The sequence below is a fragment of the Elgaria multicarinata genome, chromosome 2 (genome assembly GCF_023053635.1).
Source record: "Elgaria multicarinata webbii isolate HBS135686 ecotype San Diego chromosome 2, rElgMul1.1.pri, whole genome shotgun sequence".
Classification (NCBI taxonomy): Eukaryota; Metazoa; Chordata; class Lepidosauria; order Squamata; family Anguidae; genus Elgaria; species Elgaria multicarinata.
The window spans coordinates 158,403,253-158,430,397 of NC_086172.1; the positions used below are offsets into that span (position 1 = coordinate 158,403,253).

The following is a 27,145-nucleotide window of genomic DNA, read 5'->3' on the forward strand; positions in this document are numbered from 1 at the left end:
AACCCTCCACATAGTTGGAAACCCTGCACAGTCAGGATTCCTGAACCCACAGAGCACTGTAACCATGCTCTGGATTTATAGTCTCTCCTCAGATTTTCCCATCAACATAGGGAAGATGAGGCTGGAGTACACATCTCTGTCTCCCCTCCATGCTATTTACAAATGCTGGAATAGGTCAGGGTGTACGAACTCACCCGCACTGGGCTCCGGGGGTGGGGGGTGGGGTTGGGGTGCTGGACCCATCGCTACTGTGTCTGCTGTCCACCCTGCTTACCAGGCTGCACAAGTCTCTTCCAAGGCTCCGCTTGGCCCGGCAAATGCTCGGAAGTCACCCACCAGCGCCCCGAAATTGTGCACCTCCCCCTTCCCAGCCCTTTCAACCATTCCTCATCACCCTTGTGCAGGATCTACACAGCTGCTTTATAACAGTATGGAAGTGCTCTGATATCTGTTGGGGCCCATGACACAGTCCATATACCATTTTCAAATTGTTTTCAAAGTGTTATATCCTGCTTAGTGTAGATCTGGCCCTGGTTTCCAGACCCCTCAACATCTTGGGTCAGCCTCCTTTAGCCCATGCACTCAGAGCTACCAAAGCCCAGAGAGCTTTGGCTATGGGGCAGTATATCAATGAAATAAATAAATAAATATGCAAAATCAACATTAAACTGGCATAGATACAATACAGTCAAACTAAACTAAAACAGAGAGGAAGGGATGAAGTGCGTGGGCTTGGTATTGGGGGAGAAACACCATTGTCAAACACGTTAGATTTTTGAAGGAGAAATAATGGCATATTTCACATTAAAGCTTCCATCCAAAACCTGTTTTCTCTTAGGTAAGTTCTATTGATTTTGCTGGAGTTAAGTTTGAGGCAATTGCGCTTGGGATTACAGCCTTATTTTCATTTTTCAATGATTCAGTTATAATTTGTATGGGAAATTCCTTCAAGTCACCAGGAGGGTTCAGCAATGGGGGTGTGAAGGGCAAGCTATATGGTTGGGGGAGGGGTGTTTGCTGACACCCCCGTCCCCGCTCCTCTGTTGCTACTATGCCAAAGACCATACTACTTCCACATTGGACTTGGGCTTTGGATTGTGTTTTTCCAAATAGCAGCTCCCCAATTACCTGGAAACCAATTCTAAAACTCGGGGGAGGGGCACATTCACAAGCAGTTTGTGGCCTTGGCACAGGGGCAGGCGTCTGCTGACCAAAGTCAAAAACCTCAGTGGGCAGGTCCATGCACAATTTCCCCTGGACTGTGGGAAGAAGTTAGAAGAAAAGGCAGACCTCTCAAAGCCTCTCTGTAGCCCTATTTCTAGCATCGTCACGAGCTCCCAACTGGATCTGGGAGCCCGGCAGACCCCCCACACCTGCCCTACAGACCGAGTCTGGTGCCACCTGAGCACTCATGAGGTCCCAGGAGGTGCTTGGCAGCTGCCTGCCCCACGCCTCAAAATTTCATGCTTCCCTCTTCCTGTGTCAATGGTGGCCATCATTGACACAATGTGGGGAAGCGCACATTTTTGGGAGCCTCCAGACATTGCGCATTCCCTCCTGCCATTCCAATGGCAACCGTAAAGGCCCCACTGATGCAAGGGTAAAGGCACAATTTATGGTGGCTCCAGAAACTGCGCAATTCCCCCTGTTGTGTCAATGGCGGCTGCCATTGATGCAGGAAGGAGTAAGTGTGCAATTTTGGGGTGTGGGCAGCCTGGCAAGCGGAGTGGACATCAAAGCGAAAGTACTGGCAACCTTACGTCTAAAAGAAGATTGTGCAGGTATGTATAAAAAGTTTATGCTGTAACTTTGCAAATCCATATATTTGGACTGATTATACTTCACAATAAAGCACCACTTCGTTTTCCTTTGGGACAATAAATTAACTGATGATGATATGCCAGTGTGGTGTGGTGCTTAGAGTGTTGGATTGGGACTTAGGAGACCCATGTTCTGGTCCCACTTGACCTGACTCTCAACCTACCCTACCCCACAGGGTTGTTGTAAGGATAAAATGGAGAGGAGGACCATGGGTACTGTGCAAGAGGAAAAAGGTGTGATATAAATGTAATCATAATATATATATATATATATATATATATATATATATATATATATATAAATTTTCAATAGTTATCTTATCCTAAACACTTTACAAGGTAAGTAAAAAGAGAAGACCCCAACAACATTCATGGCCTACAAAAGGAAGCCAAACTGCTCTGCCATTCACACAGCATATGAAGAGAAAGTATTCCAGATTTGAGCTTTTAAAATTTATATCAGTGAGGATCCATTTTAAATATATATGTCTTATACAGTATTCATGAATGCTCTTCAGTGACTCTTTGGCGTATCCAGAATGTCACCACATCAGCTTCGCTTCACAGTTCCTGACCCTCAGAAATGCATCCGGCAACGCTTGATCAGCCATGAACGACATGGAAAAATTGAATCAAATCTTACAGCAAGAAGAGATTCTGATAATGGCGTGCAGCTCTTAGACAGGTATGTCAGAATCTGAAATTCTTCGCAGGGCAGGAGGCTGAGGATATGACTTGCAAAAACCCAGATTTCTGATAAACAAAAGCCCTATTCAGGTATTCTCAAGTGATTAAGGTAAAAGTGTGAGGAGAGGGAGCATGCTGGCTGTGCCCCCTCCTCATGTATTCCTGTCACCCTGCACTTATGGAGGGTGACTTTCTGAAAAGGTGAGACTCCTGATTCTCAATTGCAGGGAGCACCTCCACGGATACAGGATGGTCTCCTCTTCAGAAAGTTGTCCTCCACGAGTGCAGTGTGATGGAAACACATGAGGAGGGAGAATGGCAGCGTGCTCCCTCTCTTCAGGCATTTACTTTAACCACTTTGAGAATGTCTGAATAGGGCTAGATTCTCTGCTGGGCAGTGGTCAACAGGATAAATGATATCTTTTCTTAGACCAACTACTTTTAGACTAACTACTTTTGTAGCAAGAGTGATAAACTGACCATGTAGTGTATTTTGCATATTTTGTACACATAGGCCTGGTTCAGACAACACGCTAAACCATGCTGCTTAACCTCAAAATTGTTAACAGAATGTATTGACCTTAATGCATTCCATTAACCATTTTGTGGTTAAGCATCATGGTTTAGTGTGTTGTCTGAACCAGGCCAATCTAAATGTTATGAAGCACCAGGGGAGATTTTTTTTTTAACTTGTAGTTGTAAGGACCACTTTGTGTTCTCTTGATAGAAAAGTCCCTCTTTCCTAATGAATGCAATCTTCTTTTGAAATAATTACAGGAGTATATGGTGCAGAACCGCCACAGGTCCAAGCGCTCCCTCAATTAAATTTACTTCTCATTAGGTCTGAACCTGCTTTTTCAGCCCTGACTAAAATACAGACAAAGAGTGAAGATATAAAGCAATAGATTTGGAGCCAACAATGTGCTCTCATTTATTTCCATGGGATTTGTGCAGGATAAATTCCTAGTGGAATGCGCCTTCATCATATCATTACAAGAACTTAATTATTGTAAAGGCATATGAATAACAAGAGAATATAAGAGTTGCAGTTACAGATTTGCAGACTGGTTCAAATCAATATGTGATTTGGGAACATACCTGGTTATAAAAGCAATCAAATCTAATTCTTCCCTATCTCTTTATCCCCCACTCCACCATGTCCCTCATATATATTCTCTCAGCTCTCTTGCCTACCTACTTTCCTCTGTTAGCAGCACACAGTCCATTCTATCCCTACATCCTATCTCTGTGCAGACGTTCAATTAAGTGTACAAATGAATGTATACGAGGGGGATTGGGGCCATGCCTGCTAGTCCATCCTCCAAGTCCAAGGGGGCAATTCCATTTCAAAGAAGCTGCCATGGGCTGTATGCCGGTGGTGGATAAAGCCACAGGTAAAAGAAGCATATTTTAGCATATTTGGTGGTTGGGAAAAGGGGATCTGTCCATAAAAACTAATTTTCTGTAACACCTTTGGGTATCTGTGTTGTTGTTAACTGCTTCTGGAAAGGCCAAAACCCAAACAGAAGATGTATGCTTCAACTGTACTTCTGGGATCTTTCTGCTCTTGAGGGCAGCATCCTCACTGGTTCTTCTTCTAACCCAAGGGTGGGCAACACGCCCCCCCCCCAGCTTTTTCGCAGCCTCCACCGGCCACATGTTGCCACCGCCAAATTTCAGTAGTCGCCAAAAAAAGGCCGCATTTTCACTTGTTTTAATGCAATTTTGTGTTCCTTCAGAGCTTCCGGGAGCACAAGTTTGTATTAAAACAAGGTGCCCCTCCTACACACCTTGTTTTAAAGTGAAAATACAGATGGGAATCCCGCACTAGAGGCCTTCAAGAGGCAGCTGGACAGCCATCTGTCAGGTATGCTTTTAATGTGGATTCCTGCATTGAGCAGGGGGTTGGACTCGATGGCCTTGTAGGCCCCTTCCAACTCTACTATTTTATGATTTTATGGTGTTCTGTTACTGAATTGCCACCAAAATTCAGCAGTTGTGCATGTGGAGGTGGTCCCTGGACCCTCTGAGGCTGCTCATCCCTGCTCTAACCTTTCATTCTACTTCCAGTCTTGAGAGAAGGGGAAATCAAATATGCGACCAATTGTGGAAATTGATATCGTTACCTATTGTTTGGTGACACCATAAGTCAATACTGTTGCCATGTTACAGGAGCCATGTCTGTGCTGTCCATTATTCCCCAGAGTTACAAGAATGACTCAGCATAGACAAGTCCCTTGCAGCATTATGACTGGGGCTGTGTACGTGTACGTGTGTGTGTGTGTGTGTGTGTGTGTGTGTGTGTGTGATGCTGCCTAACTACATACATCCTCTGGCTCATCTTAACTCTGGCTTGGAGCTGCAACTTAGTGCAGATCCTATTAAGCAGCTGTGTACTGTGAAGCTGAGCCAACAGCTCTCCAGTTAATCTGGCTAAACTGACATAGGGGAAAATTTCTTCCATATCCCAAATATTTCTGCCATCATTCAAACCCTGATCGCAAGCCGCAATTATCGACAGGGTTTTCCAAAGGCCCATTTTCAAAGCAACAGCCAGCTTCTTCTCTCATTAGCTGTGATTGCATTACTGCTCCAGTGTTTGCTTCACAATGGATCACCCTGTTGAGCTCATGAATCCCAGAAGAATCACCATGGCCCAAAAAGTACCAGGCAAAGGGAGTACCACAACACACTCTTCTCCAGTCTGACTGCTGTTCAGCATTTGTACCTCTCAGATTTTAATGCTGATTAAAGGCTTGGCCTATTGATTTCTGTCTTGATCATTTAGAATTTAAGTATGAATTGACCTTTTACCAAAATAAGCAAAGCTAGGAAGCTTGGCACACCACCAACAGAGTAAGTTTTTTTAAAAGGATCAATGCCAGGTGGTTTTAGTTTCAAGCCAGGGAAGACAACAGACCTTATCCAAAACTGCTAGCATCCAAGGGTAAAATTTACAACTATGAAACTGCTAAGCTCTGTGTTTGCACTGGATTTAGAGGTGAAATGCAAACCCTTGTATATTGGAGTTATGCAACTATTCTCAAATTTGGCACCTCTATTTTCTTTTCATCAAAACAGCACTCATACGGTTCAATGAAAACCAAGCAAATTATATTCAGGGAGATTTGTTGAGAAAGGTCAAGTTTTGGTCAAGTTTTCATAGTTCTCCTGCCCCATTGAGACAAAGTCTGTAACCAAGTCGAAGCGTATATAACTCAAACAATGACATATTATTTTCCAGTTTACCTCAGCCTCCCTTTCCATTTGTTTTCTCTATGTCAAAATTTTAAATTGTAAGCTCCTCGGGGCAGAGATTTGTCCTCTTGTATTTTGTGAAGTCCCATGCAACCTGACGGTGCCATGCCCTGCATACCAGTGGAGGCTGATGGTTCCGATGCCAGCGGGGCAGTGAATCCACTCTAGGGGCGGATCTACACTAGTGCTTATCACATTTTTTCCTATCACTGGAAAAGTTTTAATTTGTTTCATTTTTAAACGCAATGGGGCACACTCCAGTAGTGTCATGTTACTAACCTTTTGCTTTCCCAGTAGTCATTGATTAGAGCAGGACACACTGTTTGTTTTAAAGGTGTAGATTGTACTTCCTCTTTGTGGCTGGTCTCTTTGCTCTGCCCATTTCCTGATCTCCTGGCTTCACCTTCCATCCCCCCCCCCCCCCCGGTTGATTTTTTAAATGGAAATTAAACAAATGCTTACATCTGTGTCAGTTTTAAAGACAAAGAGTTCAAAATCGGCACAGTTATAGCTATTAAGGAGTGCTTTCAGCACACTAAATTTAAATCAGATTGGGTCATCCGTTGATTTATGACTTTTTAAATGGAAATTAAACAAATGCTTACATCTGCATCAGTTTTAAAGATAAAGAGTTCAAAATCGGCACAATGGCAGGTCTTTATGAGGGTTTTCAGCATACTAAATTTTAATCGGATTGGTTCATCCATTGATTTGTTATGATTTTTAAAACTTCCTCCCTCAAGCCCTTTGGAGCTTATAGTGCACTAGTTTTAGGTGCTGAAAGGAAGTATTCACGCCCCCAGAAAAGTGATTGCCTGACCATCGAGGCTTGAAAATTTAGTAAGACAAAACAATAACGATGTAAGGGGGCACATAAGAAGACTTGCAATGCTATTTAAACGTAACAACGGAAAAATACAATGAAACGTGGTAAATACATCGATGGTAAAACATTATAAACATAGCGTCACATGATCGAATAAGTTATCACAATCCTTCCTTAACATTTTAAACCATTACTGTAGATCCCACCCAGCTTTCAGTCAGAGACAGCCAGAACACTAAAGGAGCTAGTCAAGGTGTGAAGCACAGAAAAGTATAGGAAAGCATTTTAGAGTTCTGACTAGTACTGACTGAAATCTGGAATGGATTCACTGCCCCACTGACATCGGAGCCACCAGCCTCCACTGATATATGCATACATAAATATATCCACTTTGGAGTAGGGGTGGATAGAAATTCATTTATTTTCCTAATTTCATACTTTTGAACCAGTATGCGTCTTGAAACTCAGTTACCCTTTGAAATTAGCATTTCTTTGGATTTTGTAATAAAGTTCTCCAGTTAAAAAAAAGTATACAAAAATATGTACATTAGGTGAAAGTACAAAGCAAATGTACACATTAGTGAATATAACATTTGAAAATGCATGATAGTAGGAAAACTGCTTTCAAATACGTGTATATTACGCAAAATTGCATATAAAAATGCATGTCATAGGAAAAATGCACACAAAAATGCATACAAATTTTCATGTGAACTTTCTTTTAAAAACCAGTCGGGACGAACTGAATCATGTAAAATGTGAAACTGAATGGATACATTCAGCCCTGCCTAGTTAAGACTTTGTAACTTTTGGCTCCTGAAAGCTTAGGCCACAATATATAGCTACAAGACACTTTGATGTTTGCATACCAGGTTTCATAAACCCAGCTAGGCCCAGACTTTGCCCTTTTTCCTATCTGGAAACAAACCAATAAAAAATAAGCACTTTTAAGTGCCACTGATTCCAACGGAGGAGGTAAGCAATCTCACCTTTCAAAAATAACAGTTCATAAAAGCTTGTAACTTTTGGCTGGCTTGTTCTTTTCTTTCTTTTTTTTACTTTATGGAATACTATTTTTGGAAACTTTTAGCCTCTGGATTGTGTACATGAACGCATGCATCCAGGTAATTCATAAATAAAGTTATTTTCTTCTACATGAATAAGTGCTGTGAACAAATTTACACCTAGATCTACACTACTGCTTTATAGTGGTATTGAAGTGCACTGATAACTGTTTCTTCTACATGAATAAGTGCTGTGAACAAATTTACACCTAGATCTACACTACTGCTTTATAGTGGTATTGAAGTGCACTGATAACTGTTGGGGCACATTCCATATACCACTTTCATAGTGTTATTCCCCGCTTTTTATTCCACATTCATAATGATTTGACACAAGGTGTAGATCTGGCCCTATGCGCAAAGCATTTCTTCTCAGAAGAATATAGAATTTATTTATTAGCCTTTTAAGTACTCATAAAGAAATAAAGACACAAATTACAATAAAAACAAGTCAAAGCCATATATGAAGAGCTGTAAAATACTAGACATAAAATCCTTGTTAGCAGCCTGCTGGGGAAGGAGGCCCCATAAAGGAAGAATCTTCACCAGCTCATGAAAATGAAATGGGGGAAAGGGAGATATACATTGCACAAAAGTACCACAGACAGATTGGCCATGCCACAGGGATGGGCAACCTGCAAGTCCCCCCCAAGATGCAGCCCCCACTCCCCACTGCCCCCCACAAAAAGAAATGGGGGTGGGAAGAAATGGTGCCTCTAGTGGCTATGGAATGCCCAAATGGCCAAATTTAGGTTATCTGCTAAATTTAACCATGAAAGCACTATGTAGCACGATGGCGCAGTTTGCAGCCAAATTTCTGTAGTGAAGCAGCCATTTTGGCAGGTTTTGTATGTATGGGGGCACCTGCCAAACTGCCAAACAGCTATTTGGCAGAGTGGTGGGAGCCTGATACCACAGGGGGCATGTCTAGGCAGGGCAATGTCCCGGGGATTGTCCTGGGATCGTCCCTGTGCATCCACATGATGCACAGGGAATCCTGGGAGAAGGCAGGGAAGTTCCCTGCATTTCCTTGGGATATTGCCCTACACTTTCGACCAAGTTTTTCCTGTGGTTCCGGGATGATCCTGAGACTGCGGGATGTGTGGGCGGCTGTCCCGGTTTTTCACAGGGAACCGGGCACGGGAAACGGAGCTCCTCAGGAGCTCTGTGCCCATCGGGTGGGGTGGGAGGAGCAGGAGGTTTTTTTTAAAAAAGTACCTTTATCATTGGAGCGCTCCCGCGCTTGTTTTCGATTAAAAAAATGGCAGGCACGACGTACTGAGGGGAAGGATCTCACGATCACTATATCGCGAGATCCTCCCACTCCAGTCCCTAGGTGTAGACATGCCTAGGGAAAAATAGTGAGCGGGGATGACTCCTCATGAATTTATTTATTTATTGCATTTTTATACCGCCCAATAGCTGAAGCTCTCTGGGCGGTTCACAAAAATCAAAACCATTCAAAGTATAAAACCATGATATAAAATACAATATGAAAACACAACCAGGATAAAATCAGCAGCAGTGTTATTCCCTGCTTTTCATTCCACATCTTTCCCTTGAGAATCACTGTGATGGGAGTGAAGTTAAACTCTCTCGGAGGAGCCACCAATATCCCAGAGTGACGCTATAGCAGGAGCATTGCGGGAGGTTAAAATGTCAGTTCCCTCAGACCCCGTCACTTGGAATTCATTGGAGAATTGGGGAAATCGTTTGAAAGGGGGACCAGGGCAGATGTCAGCAGTGGGCCCTGCCAAGGCACGGGACTCAGGAGCTGCTGGGGCTCGAACTTGAAAACTTTGGATCTATGTGTGGCTGCCTCATGTACTGCTAAACTGTACATTGGAGCATCTGCAGGTTAGTTGTCTTCAGATCCTGGACAGCTCCCTCCCACCCATGCTGGTCCTTGGACAGGAAAGAGTATAAGAGGGCTTCTGATCCATTTAAGCCTTGCTTGGGTGACCACGTCTTCCCAAACTCTGGCATTTTCAGAGCTCTGGCATGCTCTGGCAAACTGTGTTGTCCTTGCAACCTTTTAATTTGAGAAGGCATCACTCACTGTATTTTAGAATGTGAAGTCTACTCTGACATTAGGAAAATGTATATCTTTCCTTTTCTGGTTGGGATGAAAGGAAATCATCCCTTGAAAAGCTGGGCTTTTTACTGAACAATTTTAATAAATACGTAACTTTTAGAACGGCTACATTTCTTGTGCCGACCCTGCTCTTGCATAAAAAAGGCCAAGTGGATGAATGAATAGAACACCTCTATGCGAAACTGTATAATGGCTAGTTGCTAATTACAAAAAACTTGACTTGGACTTGGCATATTCGTGTATCTTTCAGGTGTCCTTTGGTCAGCTTCCTGTTTTGTCCCTTGATCCTGTCTTGCTCTTTCATCCTGATGTCTGGCTTACTTGTTGATCTTGTCTCCTAGTTTGCCCTTTGGTCCTGACTGCTGGGCTTTGTCTCACGGTTCCTGGCTCCCAGCTCCTAGCTCATCTGCCCAGGGCTCAGCCCTGACAGCTGGGACCCTGGGACCTGCACAAGAAGGCCACATGCTAATGCCCAGCCTGGGTGCAGCTGCTAAATCTTGTGCGATATGCCTTGCTTTACCCCAGAAGGCAGGCTGCAGCATTTTGCAGTAGTTGTGTTTTCTGAGCAAGTAAGTAGTCTCACATGGACTTGGTTTGCACAACATGCTAACCCACACTCAGGCCTTAGCTAGACCTAAGGTTTATCCCGGAATTGCCCCAGAGTCGTCCCTGCCTGCTCCTGGGATATCCTGTGTGTCATTTACATGAACAGGGAAGACCCCGGGACGATCCCAGGATAAACCTTAGGTCTAGCTAAGGCCTCAGTGGCTGAGTGTGGGTTGCTGTTGAACCATGGGTTAGCTTGTTGTCTGAACCCAGGGCATTTCCCACAGGGTAGCTGGTTAACCATGCAGTGTGGCTTGTTAACCACCCTGAACAACCCAGCAACAAACCATGGTGGCTTGTGGCTTGTTCTAGAAAAATAAGCCACATTGCATGGTTAACAAGCCACGGTTCAACAACAATCCACTGTGTGTGGGTTTAGCGTGTTGTGTGAACAGCCTCATCGAGTGCACTTCAATAGTCTAAACGGCTGAACAGGATTTCCTTGTATTCTGACCTTGCATCTAAAATCAATGGGATAATATGGACATAAGTGAAGAGAAACACTTCAGCACGTTTTTGCTTCATTTCTTTGGAAGAGCAGAATAATCAAAATGTTGAAATATAAGAAGATGGGGAGGGCATAAATATTTTAAATAAATTGCAATAATAAAGCCACAGTCCTAGTAGGCACACTTTCCTGGGAGTAAGTCCCACTGCACATTGTGGGGCTTACTTCCAAGTAAACAACCTTAAGGTAGCACTGTAAACCTATTTGTATGGGTGGTCTGTCACATAGAGCAGTGCCATCCAGTCCTTTACACGCAGTCAAATGGATGGCCACACAGAAAGCTACGCTCGCATGGACACCACAGATTACACATATTCCCTCCCAAGTGTGAATCAATACATGCTATTATCCTACAGAACCCTGAGCAAACTATAGGCACCATTCATTCCACAGTACCGAGAGGAACAGGCCAGGAAGGTGCTGAACTATATATTCTGTCAAATAACCATGACATTAATTTTGGCACCTCTCCTCGCAAATGTGTAGAAATATAAAGCTACAATGCTGCTACAAATCTGGAGTTGTTAAAAAAAAGTGTGCTGGTTTTATTTCCCTTGGTTCCATTTTTGTCAGCATCAGCCCCCACGGCAGGATCTAAAAATAAATATAATGAATGATACATGGAGTTGCACTCACCATTTTAAAAGGATAAATGTTATGTTAGCAAAAGGTGCCAGACTGACAACCCAGAGAAAGAACCTTACAGTTCACAAAAGAAACGCTGCCTGGGTAGCAGGAGCACAAGCTTCAAAAGAAAGAAAGAAAGAAAGAAAGAAAGAAAGAAAGAAAGAAAGAAAGAAAGAAAGAAAACAATCACAGAGGCAAACTGAATCCTCATAGACATACTTCCATGCATATGTCCTAATATTAGGACAGGTGGCCAGTTCCTAATGCTATAAACCATACATCAAAACCTTCAGAGGGTTTGCAAGACACATCTTATACAGCCGATTAAAAATCATAGACCCACAGAATAGTAGAGTTGGAAGGGGCCTATAAGGCCGTCGAGTCCAACCCCCTGCTCAATGCAGGGATCCACCTTAAAGCATCCCTGACAGATGGCTGTCCAGCTGCCCCTTGAATGCCTCTAGTGTGGGAGAGCCCACAACCTCTCTAGGTCATTGGTTCCATTGTCGTACTGCTCTAACAGTCAGAAAGTTTTTCCTGATGTCCAGCCGGAATCTTGCTTCCTGTAACTTGAGCCCATTAGTCCATGTCCGGCACTCTGGGATGATCGAGAAAAGATCCTGGCCCTCTGTGTAAAGAGTGCTATCATGTCTCCCCTCACTCTTCTCTTCTCAAGGGTAACCATGCCCAATTCTGTCAGTCTCTTCTCACAGGGCTTTGTTTTCAGACCCCTGATCATCATCGTTGCAAAAGGCCAGAAGCAAACAACGTGTTGCTTCTGGTGTTTTGCCAGTCACTTTTGAACCTTTCCTAGACACTGGCTGAACTCAAGTGATGTCACAGAATGTTCATGATCACTCCAATATCTCAAGGAAAAGGGTCAGTTCATAGACAATTGACAAATTATGATGTACCACCCTCAGAGGCTTACAGGAAACCCAGATTCCTAACCGCTCTCAGGAAGTTTCCAGTTACTAAGTCAGTTCTATGGATACAGAGGTCACTTGGGTGGTAGACATGAAGCACCCTCAACCACTCTTCAGAACCTAATCTGCTCCTAGGGTGGCCATGTGTCCTACATTACAGAGGACAGTTCTCTATTTGAAGACACATCACAGGACAGCCCTCTATTTGAAGCTTCCTTCTATTTGAAGGGCTTTCTGGTCCAACATCTGTTTAAAGATAAAGAACCATAAGAGTAGAGAGCAGCGGCCTGGAAGTTGCCCATCAACAGCATCTAAACAGCAATCTAAGCAGGCCCACATATCACCTGGTCACCATCTTCTATAATATGGTAAAACCCGACAACTAAAAAGCTAGTGCTGGAAGTCTTGAAGCAAGTCCAACAACACAGATAAGATCTCATTATAAGCCTACTGTGTGGCGTGATAGTGGCAAAAAAGCAATATTCTCCACAAACACTGTGTCCTTGGGGTGCCATCCAGCACAGCTTTTCTGAGCAGCTAAGTTTGAGGTCTACTTTAACTTGGCCCATAGGGTGATATTGAGGAACCCACAGAGGCCAACTGTGATATATTTTCGAAGCATTTTAAGGATAACGACTCACATATCTGTCCTGAGCTGGAATGCAACTAGTTCAGCAGTTTTGTCTATGGATATGTTTAAATCATCTAGTTCTGGGCTGCAGATGAATTAGAACATAACAAGAGCCTTGTTGGTAGCCACCTGCCTCACTTCCTTTGGCAGGGGTTCATGAAGAAGGACCCCTGAAGATGATCTTAGGGTCTGGGCAGGTACATATGGGAGGAGGCATTCCTTCAGATAACCTTTGCCCCAAGCCATTTAGGGCTTTGAATATTAATACTAGCACTTTGAATTGGGCCTGGACCTAGATTGGCAGCCAGTGAAGCTGGAAAAGTACTGGTGTAATGTGGTCTCATTGCCCAGTTCCTGTTTTGGGCTGGCTGAAATTTCTGGACCGTTTTCAAAGGTATAATGCATTGCAGTAATCCAAATGAGAGGTTATCGGAGCATGATAACTATAGCTAAATTTTCTCTGTTCAGATAGTTGGTATATCAGCCTAAGCTGATAAAAGTTGCTCCTTGCCACTGAGTCCACATGTGCCTCAAGTGACAGTTGCTGCTTTCATTCTTGCCTATACTGTTGCCTCCATTTTGTTCTTGCTTTATCGTTTTTGTACGTACCTTAAATTATGCTAAAAGCCGCCTCAAATGCTGAGGTTAAGAGGTGGGATGTAAACATTAAAAAACCAAAAAACAAATAACCAATTCTCCGTTGCATCGTACAGTTACATGGAACAACCTTCTGCCCACGTACCTGCAGTCGGGTACTATCAAAGAACTTTCAGTCACGTGTGAAATGCGGGACATCTTTACAGTACACTAATTATTTAGAAATACATGGAATGATATTGCGGCTGACAAACTGTACGAGCCAAAGGTGGCGAACAGGCTTTCTAACTTCAACATACTGAGGCAAGCTCATTTTGCCCACTTTAAGAGATGGATGATATAAGCTGTCATTTCTCTCTCTGGAAAACAGTTTCCCACTCTGGTACGCAACAGGGCAAATGTCTCCGTTATAAGAGCAGTTGAGCTGCAACAACAACAATATCTCTATGAAACAACCTTGCTAAAAGCTTCCCATGCCCTGTGCAGAGTACACAAAATGCTCTCTACATTCAAAAGATGGACTAAGGACAATAAACCTTTGCTCTGCTCTCTTAAAAAGCGGATACATCCATAAACTCACAAGTTCAAGACAGACTGTACTCTTGCCAAACCCCCAAGGGCTTTAGAGGCAAGAACACAAAGAACGATTCCGTTTTGCAGTTGTACAAGCCCACAACCAGAAGTTCTAATAAGTCTTCTATTTAAAGGCCTAACCATTCTGCCCGCTGAACAGACTTGCCGGTGTTTTAACGCTAGCGAAGTACAACTCTACAACATCTCAAAGGGAATTTCATTTATTCATTGCATTTTAATTGCACGATTCCTTCAAGGAGCATAGGGCAGCATACGCGGTTCTCCTTCCAACCATTTTATCCAGCACAACAACCCCATGAGGCAAGTTAAGCTCAAAGCCCAAAGTCACTCAGGGAGCATCATGACTGAATGGAGATTCAAACTTAGAACACAATCCTGTGCATGTTTAACCAGAAAATGATAGGGAAAAGTCCTACACCTCCCATTCCCATGGCTAGCTGGGGAATGCTGGGAGGTGTAGCGCTTTTCCACCCACCCACCCCAAAGGATTGGACCCTTAGGGTGCAGCCCTATTCGGATAGTTGTCAGCCTCCGAAATTGGAGGCTGTAGACTATGCTATGGAGGGTAGCTGGGGCACAGAGAGGATCCTCTCCTCCATGTTACAGCTGCCATAGATAGGCGATTTCATAGCCGTGGCTTGGGGGTGGGGGAGGATCATGGAGACTTGATAGGAAGCTGTGTAAAGGCGATTTTATGGTCTCTTTCACTCTCTGTACCTGGGATCGGACCCTTTCCCCTGCCTCTGTGTTCTGTTTCCAAGTGTGGAGACATAGCTGGTGCAGAGAGTACCACGCCAGCAATAAGAGGGAGGAGATCACAGTTTCTGGGCTCTGAGGTCAGAGCCCTGGATCCGACCTTGGATCCTAGAAACCAAACCTAGGGGACATAGGATTGCTCCCTCTGTAACATAGGAAGACACTACCTGGTTTGCCTGATCATCATAGTTTAAACAAGGCATGGTGACTTGTTTTAGATGGGCTGCACCATTTGCATAATCACTTGCCCAGGGGCGGCTTGTTGTGTCATCTGAACTGGGGCTGCAAGGCTTCTTGAGAGGAGGAAACAGCCCTCAAATAACCCATGGGCTATTGTTTGGCTTATTTAACTCATGGTGATCGTACGAACCAGCCTGCTGAGTGCTACACTAGCTTTCCCCAACCTGGTGATCTCCAGTTGTTTTGGACTACAACTCCCAGCATTCCTGAACATTGGTCACGGTGGCTGGAGCTGTTGGGAGTTGAAGTCTGAAGGGGTAGCAGGTTGAGGAAGGCTGCACTACACCATTTGACCTCTCAGGTTAATCTCTCATAGCACAATCCTGTACAAATCTATTCAGTAGCAAGACCCATTAAGTTTAATGAGGCTTGCTTCCAGGTAAGTGTGTAGAGGGTTGCAGCTTAAGGTAGACATTCACAGACTGTGTCCTTGGGCTCAGAAGTCTGGAAGGAGGAATAAATGCAATTCTGTTTTCCACTCTAAAAGTATACCCGGGGGGGGGGGGGGGATAAGAGTACCTCCCATCCTACACTCACAAAGTTATTCAACAGTAATTTGAAAACAAACTTGTTCACCAAAGCTTTCTCTGGTTTGCAATTAATTGCAATTGTTGCTCCATCTTACTGCTCCTTGTATTGTTATTGGAATTGGTTTTAATGGTGTATTTGTAATGTGATTTTTAATATTTATATGTGAACCACTTAGGGATTTCATTATATTAAGTGGCACATAAGCATTACAAATAAAGAAATGGCGAGTCCCACTGCAGTCAATGCTGTTGAGTAAGCCAACATAGGACTGGGCTGCAAGTATTCATTCCTACCTCCCTACTCAGAACTACATCTATACAATTTACTCACAAGCGAAGGACTGTTCACTGAGCAGTGGAAAGTTCAAGGCAAACTTTGCTGGGTCACTTTTATTTGGACAACAGCCCCTTGGACCACAGTCTTTGTGAAAATACTGCTTTGTATGAATTTACAGATAGATGGTGAATTCAAGCGTCTCAGCAACAAGTATAAAGAGTGTTCACCTTAAAGCAGGCGAGGGAGGGAGGCATCTGGTCTTCCAGATGTCGGTGGACTGCAACTCCCATCAGCCACAGCCAACGGTGAGGGCTGCTGGGAGTTGTACGTCAACACAGTCCCCATCCCTGCCTTAAAACCAGATCGGATATGCGCTGCATTTGTAAAGGTCCAAGTTTCAATCCGTGGAATTGCCTGCTAAAAGTTTTCTAGTGGGAGGTTTGGGGAAGGAAAGCCAAACTGGAAGTGAATGCATGGTTGTATTTAATGTGCATGGTGTTGTTGTTGTTTTTAAGATGAAGATAATGTCCACTGATGCTAGGGGAGGCTGGTGGTTCCGACGACAAAGGGGTGATAAATCCGCTCCAGATTTCAGTCAGAACCATTCAGAACTCTAAAGGAGCTATCCAAGGCACTGAACCTATTTTGGGGATTGGGTTCAGCATCTTGGATAGCTCCTTTAGAGTTCTGGCTGCTCTTGACTGAAACCTGGAGCAGATTTGCCCCCCCCCTTTAACATCGGAGCCACCAGCCTCCACTGATTGGTGTCAATGGGGGATTTCCCATTGCGGCTTCAAAGGAGTGGATTTTATTAGGGCTACAGCAGACAAGGGAAGGGTTAAACTCCTTTCCCTCCTGCTGAAATACTGATAATTATCTCCCCCCACAGCTATTTTTTTCTTTCTTTTTTTAAAGTGCACATGAAATGCAAAAGCACATTTAATGTCAAGTCTAATTTGGTCCTGAGTCTCTGCAGACCCACTGCCAGTCAAAGTTAGACAGTATTGGACTACATAAGCCAACGGTCTGAAGCAGTGGGAGGCAAATTCCCCCCCCCCAACCCCCATTCCTGCCAAGAATGGAATCTCTTCCCAGAAATATCCATCAGGCGTCCGCCTACTCTTTTTTATCTTTTACGCACTTAGGGTTTTTAAAAAACAAAAACCTTGTTTATTTTCTCATGCCTTTGGCGGGCAATAATACAATCTCTGTTTCTATTTTAATGCTGCTGCTAGTCCTGTTTATTGTACCATGGTTTTTAAAGGCCGATTGTTTATTGAATGATGATTTTTAATGTACGTAGATGTTATCATGAGCTGGATTTTAAGCTGCTTTGAAAAAACCTTACCACAGGGCTAGGTAACCTGGCGTGCTGCAGGTATTTTGGACTACAACTCCCAGAATTCCTGACTGATGACCCTGCTGGCTGAGGCTGACTGAAATCATAATCTAAAACTTCTGGAGGCTACCAAGTTGCCTACCCCATCTTACAAGCTGGAAAGGCACGACATACATAGCTTTAATTAATTGACTGATCAATCAATTAATTCCATTTTCTGGCCTTGCAGAAACTTTTTCGAATCCCACGAAATTCCTCAGATGCTTTGCTTGGAAAAAAAAACCACCATGCCCAAATACATCTTGATTTTTATTTTAGATGAAAAGTTGACCTCAACTTGGTTTCTGATGTTTAAAGGATTCTAATCATATCCCTTAACACCAGGGATGGTGAACATGTGGCCGTCCAGATGTTGTTGGATTGCAGCTCCCATCATCCCTCACCATTGGCTCTGTTGGTTAGTGCTGATGGGAGTTGCAGCCCAACAACATCTCCTTGTTGTTCACCACCCCTGTTGAAAACTGTCTGTGCGTTGTACCATAAGATAGTTTTTCATCACTTTTTAAAAACAATGCTTGAAACCATTATGAATCTCAACTAGAGCAATGCATTTCTGGAGAAGGCAATAAGGACGATAGCTTGGATCTTGTTCCTAAGGGATTAGGCATGGGCCAGTTAAGATACATTTATTGAATTGTTCGAGTGAGGCACTATTCTTTTCCTGCCACTACCATGAGAACCTTCTGATTATGTTGGATGAGAATCAGCGGCACGTGACTCATCAATAACTTTCTTTGAAGCATTTGAGTCTTCAAGTCAGTAGAATGAAGGGCATGAACAAATGGACTAACTTGGTGGTGTTTTTTTTCTTACTGAAACCTTTTATACTCAAACAGAGCAATATTAATCAAAGAGAGTGACTCAAAATAAGATAAAGCAAGAAAACAGAAACAAGATAAATATTTAACAGAGATGAAAGGGAGGGAGATGGATTCCAGGAAAGAAACAGTCGACCGGTTCACACGATCACCACAGCCCACGGTGGCTTAAGCCACGGTGAGTTGCAGCACATGTGAGCAGCCATTTTGAATATTCAACCCCCTAATGGGGGGTTGCTATGGTTTGTTGCATCATCCAACCAAGGGTAGCAGGGGTTGTTTGAAGATTAAACAATAACCCTACAGCAAACCATGGGTTATTTGAGGGTTGTTTAAACAATGGTGGGCCCTTTTGATGGGAAGAGCTGTGCAATTTGCCGTTCTTCCCATTCTGCGCCACCTGATGCACCCGCACCAGGCTGCTTTGTTGTAAGTACAAGGACCCTTTGAAAGTCTGAACCTGGAAATACTAAAGAGGCAGAGGGTGGAAAGGAAACTGAACATTCCCAGAGCAGTTTGGGAAGCAGAGTGAGGAGCTTCTCCTCACGTGGCAGTTTACCTTTGGGGAGAAAAAAAAATAACTAAAGCTGATGGTGGGTGAGGCGAAGACCAACCTATGTCCCCTTTTCCTCCTTCAGGGCAGCATCATACAGGCCTCTAGAAAATGCATATATTGGCAGTCTTGAGTTGGCCAAGCTGTTTTCAGCTTTCTTTCATGCTATCTGCACAAACATTTCAAGTTCCATAATCCAAACTGTACAATTTGTGCTGGCATTGTTGCCAAAGACTTACTCTGTTACTGTTTTTCTTTTTCTTTTCTTTTTTTAATGTTGGCATTTGTGCAAGTACAAATCACTAACAAATTAGGTCCATTATGGTGGCTGAGACCTTGAGCTCCAGAGATGAAAGAGATTTCTTTCTGAGGAAAACAACAAAACAAAAGACAACAACAGCCCAATGATACTCGGAGATGAGGAATCCTAGCCCATGATGTCAGTCTCTTTGGAGTGTAATGATTTTTTGTTGGATTAACTGAGAGCACAGGGCAGGCTTTTGCGGAGTTCACAAGGCTATAAGGAGATAAAAATGCATATAGCAAAGAAGATGCATCCAACAAACTAGTTCCTGGTCTATGTGGTTTCAACTCACACGTCAGCGGTTATTTCAGCTACCTGTTAAATTCCACAGCTGTGATCCTGAGTGACCTTTTATGTATGTGTAAAAGATTGCTCACATGAAGTAGGACAATTTAATTATTTTCAGTATAACTGTAGCCTTAATCAATGCCTCCATGTCGAATCACAAGCTGTTTTTGAATCCACACATACACACACGCTGCAGGGGGACGGGTTAATCAGCTAAGTGCCAAACTCCCAATTCACATCCCTCTCCACATCTGGTTTTGGTAAAACAAAACAAAACCCTGGCACCTTTTTGTCTTACAAAAAGCAGTGTGGGCCCATGGCATGTGGGGGGCTAACCTTTTCTCCTGTGCTCTTTTCACACTGAAAATCTCCCTAATAACTGTTATTGGCCCCAATTAGAAAAACGTAGGGATAAACAAGGATGCCGCCCCGCCAGCTGCCTGTGGCATAAGAAAAATATGTCAGGTGTTCCGATCACAGAGCTCTCTTGTCACATCTAGAATCATAGAATAGCAGAGCTGCTCAATGTAGGAATCCACCTTAAAGCATCCCTGATGGATGGTTGTCCAGCTGCCTCTTGAAAGCCTCTAGTGTGGGAGAGCCCACGACCTCCCTAGGCAATTGGTTCCATTGTCATACTGACAATGGAACCAATTAGTTTGGTCCTAACATCAAAGATTGGGGGAGGTAGCTGCTCAGTGGTGCAACTACTGCTTTTCAGGTGGAAGGTCCCAGATTCAATCCCTGGCTTCTCCAATTTGAAAAGAAAAGAAAAGAGGAGAGAAGAGAAGAAAAGAAAAGAGAGCAGAGAGAGGAAAGGAGAAGAGAGAAGAGAGGAGGACCAGAAAGCAAGTAATGGAAAAGACACTTCTCTGCCCGAGACCCTGGAGACCACCACTTGTCAAAGTACACAGCACTAAGCTTGATAGCCAACCCAATCTGTCTTGATAATAAGGCAGCTTTCTAAAATCTTAAGGCAGGGACTGGTGCAATATGTGTAAGTACTATCAACACCCATTGGAACCCTCTCCCGTGCATGAGCGAAGAGAATGGGCCTCTTAAACACCTCTTGAGAACATGCCTATCTACACCAGCAAGACTCCTGGGTCCGATGTCGGAGTCCTGTCTCCAACCTCTGCTGCAGGAATCTGAACCATCCTATGCCTCCCAAACTCCAGGTGCTGTCTAGGGGCCGTTCGATTGTTCTCTCCATGTTCTTAGCTGTTTTTATTTATTATTTTTATCTTGTTTTGTATTGTTATCTCATATTTTAATGTAAACCGCTGAGGGATTTTGATATATTAAGCGGTATAGAACTAATTTGAATCAATAAAAAACAACAAGAGAGTAGGCTTTTAAAAATATTGTTATATGCTCTTGCAAATGTATGCAGACTTAATCAATGAAAGCATCAATTCACTGATTAGAAACAAAGTTGTGTGATTAGTCCAGTGCGGTTTCTTTTATTGGGTGACAGCCTTAATGCTCACACAGCACCCCATTTGCAAAGTGCTATTGCACATCAAGCCCAAAGTGGATGGAAGCACCTTCTGCTTGCATGCAGCTCTCGGTACACAAAGCAGTCACACCAGATACAGCCCAGAAGTTAAAACAAAAACAAAAAGGGACAGGCAGACAGTAGTGGGGGCTAGGGGCTCTGATTTGGGTGGGGCTGTGAATCCATTCTTGGTTTTAGTCAGAACCAGCCAGAACTCTAAAGAAGATATCCAAGGTGCTGAACCTATTTTGAGGATACGATTCAGTAGCCCCACCCAACTCGGAGCCACCAGCATCCACTGATAAGAGCCACTCTGATGTCCTTTGTGTTCCATGAGTGGGGGCACGTTTTCTTCCTGAAGCAAAGTCTACTAACTTCCGTTTGTAAAGCTACCAATATACAGTATCTTTGCCAAATAATTCAAAATACTGTTGCTTTGCTCCTTGCTTTACACCCTGTGGTGTGGCATAGATACAGACAAACTGGCATTGCCTTCCCGCCATCCGAGGAAGAAAATGAAAACAGAAGAAGAAACAAATAAAAGGACAAATGAGTTTCTTTCCTTCCCTGCAGCACCAGTTCTAGCAAATACCTTTCTCCATAAGTTCAGTTAATGCTTCTTTGAAACCCTTACAGTTTAAAACTTTAAACCAATTTTGGCTCCAATCTTATACACACTCACCTGGGACTAAGTCCTACTGAATTCAGTGGGACTCACTTCTGAGTAGACATGCCTAAGATTGCAATGTTAGAAACCTAGAACATCACAGACAGCGCAATTAAGAAAGAGGAAAAACAAAAACATTTTGGCATCCTGCCTATAACTATGTGAAGAAGGGGCAAAATTAACCTCCTTATGGAGTGGTGCACAATTGGGGTGCCCTCACAGAGAAGGCCCTGTCCCACGTTCCCACAAACTTAGCTTCTCTTGGTGATGGGACATGCAGAAGGGACTCCAAAGTACATCCTAAACTACGGGCAGGTTCATACGGGAGGAGGCAGTCTTTCAGATGCCTTGGCCTGAAACCATTTAGGGCTTTATAAGTAAGCAGCAGCAGATTGAATTGTGCCCGGAAACAAACTGGCAGCTGGTGAAGTTGATGCAGGACCGGTGTAATATGGTCAACAAAGTGCATGCTAGAAAGCAACCTGCTTTTTGCACTAGCTGCAGTTTCTGAACACGCTTCAAGGGCAGACCGATGTAGAACATGTTGCAGTAATCTAACTGTAAGAATTGGTCTTATTATTTTAAATTTGGAAATAAAGATCACGTTTTCCTTTGGCAAGATGAAATGGGTGACAGGTATCATAAAATATAGTAAGTCATATATATCTGGTATCATAAATATTGTGTTCCCGTAATGATATATACAGATAATTATTTAAGCATTGGACCAAATTGTAGGATCACGGGCAACTGGCAATTTTCTGTAATAACAAGATGCCTTCCTGTGAAGGCCTTTAGCTGTTAGGCATTACTTCTGACCTGGTAGGCACCTTTCCCAGTGTGCAATGAGAAGACTCCCCACAGGCCTCTTTAATGACACAATGAACTGTGATAAAAGAAGCTAGCAATTATTGTAATAATGACTATTATCAGTACAATGTGCACGCACAGCTCCCGCGGGTCACCCACCTCCACAATAACGGCAGCTCCCATTCTGCAATGGCCATGCACATACAGAGCTGGTACATCCACTGCAGCTTGGTGCCCTCCTCAACTCAGTGTGGCACCCCGGGTGACTGCCCAGCTTGCCCCCCACTCCCTAAGGCCAGCTCTGACTGGTGTCCAGTCTCAGGATCACTTGGATGTATCTATAGAGAGTTCCACTCAATCATGAACTGGGCACAGACCTCCATCTGCACTACATAGTGGCTGAGTTCACACAACAGGCTAAGACAGTGTGGGTTGCTGTTGAACCGTGGATTATTATGTTGTCTAAATGCCGCCCTTTTTCTGCAGGGTAGGGTATTGTGTTATTGGAATGCAGTACTTTCCCCACAGCATTGGTTATTCTGTTGTCTGAACCCTGCAGAATGGCTCGTTAACCATGCTGAACAACCCAACAACAAGCTATGGGTTCTCAAGGCGGCTTGTTGGAGAAAAATAAACTACACTGCATGGTTAACAAGCTACGCTGTGGAAAACACGCTGCACAGTGTTCAGACAACAGAATAACCCACCCTGCAGAAAAAGCACTGCGTTCACACAACATGATAATCCATGGTGGGTTAGCATGTTGTGTGAATCTAGCCAGTGTGACTGATTTCAGATGATTGTGTAGGGAGAAGAAGCCATCGTGAGTTCTCCTCCTGCCCCTGTGCGTGACGACCATTTGCACAGTTCCATGCAATGCAGCGCAGATTGGTGAGCTGTACAGAGCCCCTGTATATTTCTAATTCTGAAAGGGTAGCTGTGCTAGTTTGTTAATGCAAAAAAATAAAAAACATAAGACTAGGCTGCAAGTTCTTACTGGAATGTTTTAAATGAAATTCTGTCAAGGGATGTTTGGGAGTCAAAAAAAGCAAGGGGATGAAATCAGTCCTCCCCTTCTCTGCTCTCCTTTGAACACTGCCACAGATTTCATAGTCTTGGAGGAGAAGACAAAGATGATTCTCACTGGAATCTGGGCGGCAGACAGCCACTATTTTTTCCTGCCCAGGAGGCCTTCAAAGAGAACAGGACGTATTGCCCTCACTCTTGGTTGGCTTCATGAAGGCATGACTTCACATAGCATCGTCATAAAGCCAAAATGAGAGCAATGCTTTTTTGCCCTTGTTCTAGGCCTCCTGGGAGGGAAGAAGGGCAGCTGCCCGTTAGCACTTGTGAGTCTGCAGAGTGCTAATCACTGGTGGACAGCTCACCAGTAGTCTTAAGCCCTTCTGCTGTCCTCCCTGAAAATTGCCATAATGACCCTCCGAACTTCACAGACTAACTAGGTGCAGGGCAGGCCCAAAACGTTTAGCTGCCTCAGGCCAAAGACAAGACGGCACCTTTCCCATTCCATATGCAAAAGTCAAGTGGACTAGCTGTTGAAACTTATTCTAATACGGGCAATACCACAGCATCCTCCAGCGCCCCTGACAGCTAGTATAGGGGACTCAGGGCAGGCTGCACGGTACACTAGGTCTGTCCACTCATCGCCCCTTAGCGTCTGCTGCCTGAGGCAGCCGTTTCACTCTGCCTAACGGCAGGGCCGGCCCTGACTATATTTGCATGTGTGTGGGGGTGGTAGATTTCATGTCAGCCCTACCAAAAACAATTAGGATTCCTGCGGCTAACAAAATGATTGTGCTAGAAGCTTTCATGAAATGGAACCCAGTCCTCCAGTTTGTAAACAATGCACGAAAGACACAGCAGTAGGCCTGTCACATTTGTATTCAGAACCAAATGTATACAAGATAAGGAGAGGGAGGCCCATTCAGAACAGCAATCAATGGCGATAAGGATGTCTTTCTTACAATGCTAATTTGACATCTTAAAAGGAACAATTGTTTCCTGTCGTGGGAAAGATAACTCCCCTCTTGTCTGTAGTCTGAATTCAACACAACTGGATTTGCTAATCCATTCTAGTTCAGTAGCTTCACATGGGAGCTTCCCTTTGAAGACTTGTTTTTTGTCAGAAGTATGGGGACATTGAGGTGAGCAACTGTGTGTCCCGGGAAACTGAAATGTTCTCCTGCTGTTTTCTCAACGTTCTCAATTACTGAAGTGCTCTGTGGTCAAAACAAGATCACCTTTATAAAGGCTTCAAATATGGTGTTCCTTTTTGTCTGCATATAATTTAAACATACGTACCTCCCAGTCCTGACAGAAACGCCTTCATATTCTGCATATTATAGTGGTTTTAATTTGGGTCCTAATATCAAGGTAGTTGCCAATACTAGCCATGGCAAGGAGGAGGATACAACTGTAACCCATGTTTTGAAAGCTTTACTGCTATTTCATAAGAACACAAGAAGAGCCATGCTGGATCAGACCGAGGGTCCATCTAGTCCAGCACTCTGTTCACACGGTGGCCAAGCAGCTGTCGACCAGGGAACCACAAGCAGGACATGGTGCAACAGCACCCTCCTACCCACGTTCCCCAGCAACTAGGCCTTGCTGCCTCTAATACTGGAGCTAGCACCTAGCCATCAGGACTAGTAGCCATTGATAGCCCAGGTCATCAGGAGCTCTGTGCCCATCGGGGGTGGGGTAATGTTTGCACATTCTTCGATAAAAAACTAAAAAACAAAATGGTGGGCACGACATCCTCTTCCTCCTGGGACATCGCACGCTGCATGTAGACAGAGGGGGAGATCTCCCGATAACCATATTGCGAGATCATACCCCCTCCATCGTGCTAGACCCAGTAGGTCTAGCCATGGCCCAACATCGGAATTACGTTGACTTCCTTTGAGTGATGCTGCATGTTTTCCAGTTTAGTAATCTGCTTCCTCCTCGCTGGGAGGCGTGGGCTTTTTAAGCCAGCACTCAACTCCTTCTATAGTGACTTCTCCAACTGCAGAATCATTTGGTAAGCAGCATCCCCTTCCTTTGGTCCCTCCACAGTACTAAGTCACAATGAACAGGTGACCGTGCAGCCACCTCCTGCATCTCCAAGCAGGACAGCCATGAACTGTTTTCTGTGGTTACTCCTATATCGTACCAAGCGCCAGCAAATTCTGCTAACCACTCCCTCTCCGCACATCTAGGGAGAGGACCAGGACCAGCAACAACCGTAGGTACGGTTGGGCATTTGCAGAGGGTCCACACCCCATCAGGAGCCCACTGACCACTCCCATGTGGACTTGCTCCTCCTCTTCACTGTTGCAACCTGCTCACTCACCTGCCTCTCCCTCCGGCCAGACAATGGTAGTGGTGAGAAGGAGGAGCTTCAGGTTCTTGCCTGCCTGCTCATTGTCTCTCTGCCTGTCAAGCAAGCAAGTGGGAGCAATGATGAGCAAGAGGAGGCGGAGCAATAGCAGCTGGTGATAATGGCAAAGAGGAGATAGGCTCCCTCCGGGACAGGACCTATCGAGGGTGCCCAAGGACCCCCCAAAACCTGGAGCTGGTATTTGAGAGAACAACATTATTTATATAATGTTAAAGTTAGAATAATCGGGGCAGACTCCCTGCTGATATAAGCAGTGATTGGCTCTTACCCCCAACAGAAAAAGCCCAGCGTACAATCATGTATCACAGCTGCATGTGGAAGCGAGTTTGTTAGAAAGTATCTAGGGAAAACTATAAATTCATCTAAACGCCAGATCATAAAATATTTAATACATGCTGATGCAAATCATAAGACAACATTGGAAATAAACCACATTAGGACTCCAATGAGCCGCTTGGAGAGAAGAGCCATATGGTTTAGAACAGAGGGAATTTGTCTGGCTCCTCGGAAGAAATCCCTGTTCAGTGAGCCAAAACACATTTCATCTTTAATTAGAATCTTTTCCTATTCCCTGTTAGAAAAAAAAATGCACATTTAGTGAAACTGGCTCCCACCCACTCACTGATGCTCTTCCGCATTTTCCTTGCCCAGTTAGTAGCCTTTCTGGACTCAACAAGAAGTAGTAGTAGCAATCTCTACTTACATGGGATCCCAAGCAACCTTGGTGGTGGTGGAGGTGGTGGTGGCGGTGGTAACGGAGGTGGTCTACATTGACATATCTGTTGGCAACTGTCTGTAACTTTCTCGGCTACAGGCTTGGAGCACGATTTCTGAGGTTCACCTTGAGTGATCTGCAAAGGAAAAGTAGCAAAAATTACTTTCTGAATGCACATCTCCAACTTTAAAACAGTAACAAATGCCGTCAGGTAGGAAAGCTAGCAGAGCGTAGTACCATGACTTCTACATAGACACATTCAGAGGAGTCCATAAAAGTTTGTAGTTACGGCTCTTCCCATAAAACATTTGCTCCCATGGAATGCTTTTGGGATGATTCGTATAGGTGAAAACACATAGGAGAATTATGTCAGATTTAGTTATCTCTATGGCTTTTTGAGAGAAAGATCCGTAAGGAGTGTAAACTGCTGCCAATTGGTGCACAACTTCACATCAGCTTTGATATGTTTTCCATATTGGCTCCAAAGCAAAACGTGCATAGGCACACATTATGGGCCATTGGTGACACAATGTCATTTGGGCCCTTTCTACACCTAAGGGCCTTCGGGGAGAGAGGGGGGACGATCCCGGACTTACCTGCTTCCAAGATCATCCCCTAGTGTACAAATGCCAGCACGACATCCCAGAA

At 44.1% G+C, this 27,145-nt stretch overlaps 1 protein-coding gene across 2 annotated transcripts in view; it reads right to left on the reverse strand.

Moving 5' to 3' along the window:
- The window catches only part of PRIMA1 (proline rich membrane anchor 1), a 67,897-nt gene that overhangs the window by 19,184 nt on the left and 21,568 nt on the right, over positions 1-27,145 (reverse strand). For both annotated transcript variants that reach the window (XM_063147642.1, XM_063147643.1), the window contains exon 3: positions 26,486-26,633. In XM_063147642.1, the coding sequence (XP_063003712.1) occupies positions 26,486-26,633 (148 nt within the window). The remainder of the gene's footprint in view (positions 1-26,485; positions 26,634-27,145) is intronic.